At 30.9% G+C, this 6,000-nt stretch overlaps 1 protein-coding gene across 4 annotated transcripts in view; it reads left to right on the top strand.

Annotated features, from left to right (window-relative positions):
* LOC107456068 (synaptotagmin-15) overlaps nucleotides 1-6,000 on the top strand; it is a 170,984-nt gene that overhangs the window by 100,603 nt on the left and 64,381 nt on the right. For all 4 annotated transcript variants that reach the window (XM_071178452.1, XM_071178450.1, XM_071178451.1 and 1 more), the window contains exon 2: nucleotides 3,671-3,839. In XM_071178452.1, the coding sequence (XP_071034553.1) occupies nucleotides 3,671-3,839 (169 nt within the window). The remainder of the gene's footprint in view (nucleotides 1-3,670; nucleotides 3,840-6,000) is intronic.

Below are 6,000 nucleotides of genomic sequence, written 5' to 3'. Positions count from 1 at the left end.
TTTTAATTTTATTTTACTTTGTATGTCTTTTTTCTCTTCATTTTCATGCATTGTCATCCAATTCTGAACTATGTGCCAAATTTGAAGTTTGTAGCTAGTCGGGAAGTTAGTTTAAAATCGATTACAAAATTCCACCCGGACAGACATACACGAAGGCAAGTTTATATAAACGTGGTAAAAATAAACATTTGAAAAACGAAAAACATGGGGCGCATGAAATATATAACAGTAATGTTATATTAGAGTGTGTATGTGTGCTCATGAGAATATGTGTATGTATATCTGTAATTGTAGTTGTATCTGGATGTGGAATATGTTTGTGTATATGCATGCGTATGTGGCTGTGCATGTGTATGAGTAAGAAAATGTGTATATGTATGTGTATATGTACTGTTATGTATTTCATGCACCCCACGTTCGTTTTTCAAATTTTTATTTTTTAATTATTATTCTCCACTACAAAAATGTGGTTTTTAAAAATAAACTAAACTAAACTAAACTCAGCGGCACGACAGGCCTACTGTACCCATCTCAGTTTTCTTGACCTTGGGCTCTGGGGAGGAGTAGATGCTCCGGTCAGGTCGTCAGCCGAACTCGGAACCCCCAGTGTTTAGTTCCCAAGCATGCTTGGTACTCATTTATCGACCCACTGAAGGGATGAAAGGCTGAGTCAACCTTGCCCGGCCCGAGGATCGAACAAAGGACCTGTGGCACGACAGCGCGAAGCTCTACCGCTCAGCCACCGGGCGTCGGTTTTTAAAAATATTATTTTTTATTTTAATTTTTTTTTCACTTCCAAAATCTCAATTTTTTCACTCACAGTACACAATACTTTTAAACTGACATGTGACACTAATTTGAATTAATCGAATCGACAACAAAAGACAATCGTAAAAATATTAATTTTTCTTTAATTTTAATTTTATTTTACTTTGTATGTCTTCTTTCTCTTCATTTTCATGCATTGTCATCCAATTCTGAACTATGTGCCAAATTTGAAGTCTGTAGCTAGTCGGGAAATTAGTGTAAAATCGATTACAAAATTCCACCCGAACAGACATACACGAAGGCAAGTTGATATAAACGTGGTAAAAAATGGCAGAAATAAATTAAATGGTAGAATTGAATGGTAGAATGGTAGAAATAAAATGGTAGAATTAAATTGAAACTTTTATCTTGATATTATGAACAATTGTCTTATTAGTATTAATTCAAATTGATTGCCTTTAACAGAATTAGTTCAAAATAATAGCGCTTAATTAGGTTTGTTCAGAATAATGGTTTTGATACTGTATTTAATAATAAAAAAATGTTTCCTCTTTATATATAGCTACTAAAGTACTTTTTTGAATAAATTAGCATAGAGCATTTTTTATGGTTTTACAATGTTTAGAATACCGCAAACAAAAACTTATTTCTTTCGTTTTTTCAAGTTTTTACTTTCTGCTTATTCCCAAAGCTTCTTAAATTCTTTTTAAAAGCGTACCTCTAAAGAAAAAAGTAATCTTTTGTTATAACAAAACAGTTTAGAATGATTTCAAGACTAATTTTGTTTTGTATATTTACCACCCACTCTCGTTAGAAGAAAACTTTTAAGGAATCCTTAAAACTTTCTTGTTTTCCATTACTTTAAATTCTACTTCATCTTTTAAAACCTTTTTCATTATTTGCTGAGACTTTTTTTCACTTTGATTCTATTTATCTTCCCTTTTATTATTCATTTACGTGATTCGAATAATACGATATTTACTACTCTCCATGTAATATCAAAAGCTTTTAATTGATTCTGTTTAAGCAATGCAAGTAATTTCAACAGATTTATTACCAAAAAAAATTTAATCTGAAAGATTTGGGTTTCTAAACTTCATTTATTCGTCTATGACTAATTCATTCATTAACGTACTCGTCCACTCACTTATTTGCTACTTTTCCTATTTGATACCACAGGTTCATTTATTCAATTTTCATTCTACTCACTTATTTGTTCACGGATTCATTTGCTATTACATTTTTGAAATAATGCCAGATATTGTGGGTTTTTTTCCATAAGAAAGCAATTTATGGTAAAACCTGGGTTAATATATATAATATCAAAAACTTCTTATAAATTCTCCTCAAATAATTCAAGTAATTTCATTAGATTTATCACCAAAAAAGTTAGGTCGCAAACTGCCGTACAGTGAATTATGAGTTTTTAAACTTCATTCATTCGTCGATGACTTATTCATTCATTAACGTACTCGTCCACTTATTTGCTACTTTTCTTATTTGATACCATAAGTTCATTTATTCACTTTTCATTCTACTCACTTATTTTTCACGGATTCATTTGCTATTACACTTTTGAACTAACGTCAGATATTGTGGCTTTTTCCGTATGTCTTAAAAGATAATATTGTATGGTAAAACCAGGGTTAGTGTGTATAATATCAAAAACATTTTATTAATTCTGTTCAAATAATGCAAATAATTTCATTAGATTTATCACCCAAAAAATGAAGCTGAAAAAGTTTGGTCGCAAACTGTCGTACAGTGAATTATGAGTTTTTAAACTTCATTCCTTCTTCGTTGACTAATCAATTTATTTACCTATTCGGCCATTCACTTATTTGTTTCTTTTCTTTTTTGGTTCCATAGGTTCATTTATTCATTTTCCACTCACTTATTTGTTCACTTCATTTGCTATTACGTTTTTAGGCAAGCGTCGGAGGTTGGTTTTTTCTTCTTATCTTGCAAAGGAAAATAATGAAAACCAGGTTTCAAAATTAATGGTGATCTGTTGGTCTGGACTACTATAAAGTAATTATCAGTTATCTTCCTTATGCGTTTCGATTTTCAGTTTCCTATTTTGGTCTGTTTCATTATGACCAACTATATATCATAATATTTATAAATCCATCATAGATGGGAGCATTACACATTCTTTTTATTGTAATTTTTCATTTAAATTAAATTTTACGTTAAATAAGGCAAAGAATCTATTAGAGTGATTACATGAACCAGAAAACAATGTGTGCGAACTAGTAAAAATGTGTACAGACCAGTAATATCTTTTAGCCCATGTCCGAGATCCAGTGGCCAAATTTTACTAATTTCCATCCCATCTAAAACGTATAATATCGTTATCAAATATAAACTTTTTTTTAAAATTTCAAATCACTTTTGTTTCTTCGCATTCACGTCTGGCAAGTCTCGAGAATGGTCGTTTATTCTTGAGCGCTTGAAACATGTTGACCGTTGTTTGCAATCCTTCCAATCTGTATATTTTCGAAGCGAATAAAATTTTTTCATCAAGTAATACCTTACCACTTCGGTTTTTTGGGATTATTTAGTTAAATAATATCTTTGTTCGAAAGAAAAAACCGTTAAAAATTACTACTTTTACTAAGCCGAAGACGTGTTGTAAAAACTCATGATTTAGTACTTAACAACTTAACACTTTTCTAATGAAAGCTTTTCAACTTCATCCAACAATGAAATTGATTTTAATGCTTTTAATCCCTACTTCACTTATGGTTGACTCCAATAACGTCTCGTTAAAGATTCATAGCGTCTTTTTTGTTTTTAATTTCGTCTGTGATTCTAAAAAAAATATATGTTAAGGACATTGGCTAGAGACACCGTCTATGTGTAATTGTCACCGAAGAATTCATTTTTTGTTCTATTTTAGGTCTCTACCTATGGATCATTATCGGTTGCAGTGTGGGAGGATTCCTCCTCTTCACCATCATCATAGCCCTCATCATGTACATCCGAAGAAGACAGCAGAGGACTAAAAAGGGATCTGATCTCCTTGATAACAGTTATATACCAGGATCTGAATTTTGCCCTCAGCAAATGTAAGTACTAGTTTTTAAACTGTTTCGTGATCCATACGCTATTAGAAATTCCTCCACGCGTTCAAATTTTTCATTTAATTTAAACCATTTAAATTTTTTCAACCTTAATATGGTGCTCAGTTTGATGTTAGTATCCTACTTTTTAATCATTACGCGATACTGCTAATCAACTTGATCATTCAAATTTATTTAACACTAGATAGCCCAAGGAAGTCATTTTGACTGTTTTTAATTTCAATTAGAAAAACAATGATGTGTATAATGACACAATTTCTTAGAATTTTGTGACTTTCTGTACAACGTATAATTTTTTTATTGTTAATATTTACTTATAACTTGTTATCTAACTGTAAATAATATGAAAAATATTAAAAATGAATTTTGAACCAATTTCTTCACACATTAGTTATTCTTTTACAATCCAGTCATTTTGACTGCTTTTGGGCAATATAGGTATATACTAAGTTTCGTTCTTTCTAGTGTTAAACTTAATATGATAACTAAGTTTGGTGATATTATAGTACTTTTTAAACATTAGTACATTATACTCCGAGATAACTTGATCAGAAACATGATTAAGTTTTACACATCATTCAGGTTGCAGAAAATTTGCGTCTTATTAAAGTTTCAGGTTACCATGTTATGGTTCAAACGTTGAGTAATGACTACGTATGAATACGTAATGACTATCTAATCTGACGTCATCACGAAGGTTTTCAAGTTCCTCCTCGCCCAACAGGCCGCTGCGCCCTCTAGCAACACTAAAAATAAAGTGTTTGTTGAATCCGTAGATTTGAATAGTTGACATTTTATGGTTTATAATTTAGAGTCGCTATCATATTTTTATTGAATTCTGTGTGATTATATTTGTAGTATAAATGAATAATACTTCTCTGTGATTTATAGTTCTAGAGTTTAGTTTTTTTTTCTTTCATTTCATTAAAAGTTATTGAAAAAAAGATAATATTATGTGGATTTATGTTAGTGGTTTGAAAATGTTTTTTATGGTGTGCATTTGTAATAAAAAATAAAACATGCGATTATATTAATTACCAATCATTTTATTATAGGTTTTAGTTCTATTGTTAAAGTATTTTTATCATATTTTTGGCCGACCGGCCTGTGTAGGGTGCAGGGAACTGTCCTTGCATCAGAAAGGTCCTGGGTTCGAATCCCGGGCAAGGCATGAATGTTTCTTTCTCTCTCTGTGTGTTCTATGTCCTTTCTTCTTTGTGTGTGAATGTGACCCGCCCTATAAACGGGTTGTGGTTGTGTGAATGGCGTGGCAGAAATCGAATTCCTGGCCATAGATGGCGCTACTGAAAAACAGGAACAATCGCACCCCCACTGCCTAAACAGGCATATGACAAAAAAAAATTCATATCTTTTATTTATTCATGGTAATTTCATCCTGTCATATAATACTTCATTCTACTACAAACTGTGAGAAGAAAAAAGCAGCATTGCTAAATTATTATTTCAGTTTGAAAAGATTAGGGGGGCAATCAACCAAGCGAATAGGTAATTTATTCTACATTGAAATGAATTTAAGAACGATAAAACTGGAGAGAAATTAAAATATTTAAAATAAATTGCCATTTACTTAACAAAATATACTTTTGTCTGGGCTGCTACTTATCCAGAAAACATTAGAAACTGGTAGAAATATTTTATTTTAATCTTTCCTTCGGGAAAAAATTTACTCATTGAAACTACCATTTCTTATTTATAAGAATTAAATATATTATAATTGCACATTTTGTAACAGCTATTACTCATATACTCAATTATTTGCCTAGCCATGTCATTTTCTCTTCTTTTTTAATTATATCAAAGCTAGTTCAGGGTAACTAGAACAATTCTAACAGCTGTTGCTATGTTTTAATCGCCACAAAAAGTTTATTTTTTCTGAAAGAAAGGAAAAATCGAAATACTCTTATTACTGGTTGTTAATATTTTCCGGATAAGTATCAGCTCCTCCCATACACCCGACATCCTTTAAGAATTACCATAGAAGCAATTTATATATGGAACTAAAATGAATCAAATAACCAAACGATTATAACGAGTTACGTAAATACAATTAAAAATAATGACACAAAACGACAAACTTTTTTCTGTAGCATATGGTGCTGTAAGAATTTAGGAGAGATTGTTGCAA

Source organism: Parasteatoda tepidariorum, chromosome 3 (assembly GCF_043381705.1).
Source record: "Parasteatoda tepidariorum isolate YZ-2023 chromosome 3, CAS_Ptep_4.0, whole genome shotgun sequence".
Lineage (NCBI taxonomy): Eukaryota > Metazoa > Arthropoda > Arachnida > Araneae > Theridiidae > Parasteatoda > Parasteatoda tepidariorum.
This window is presented reverse-complemented; position numbering and strand designations above follow the sequence as displayed.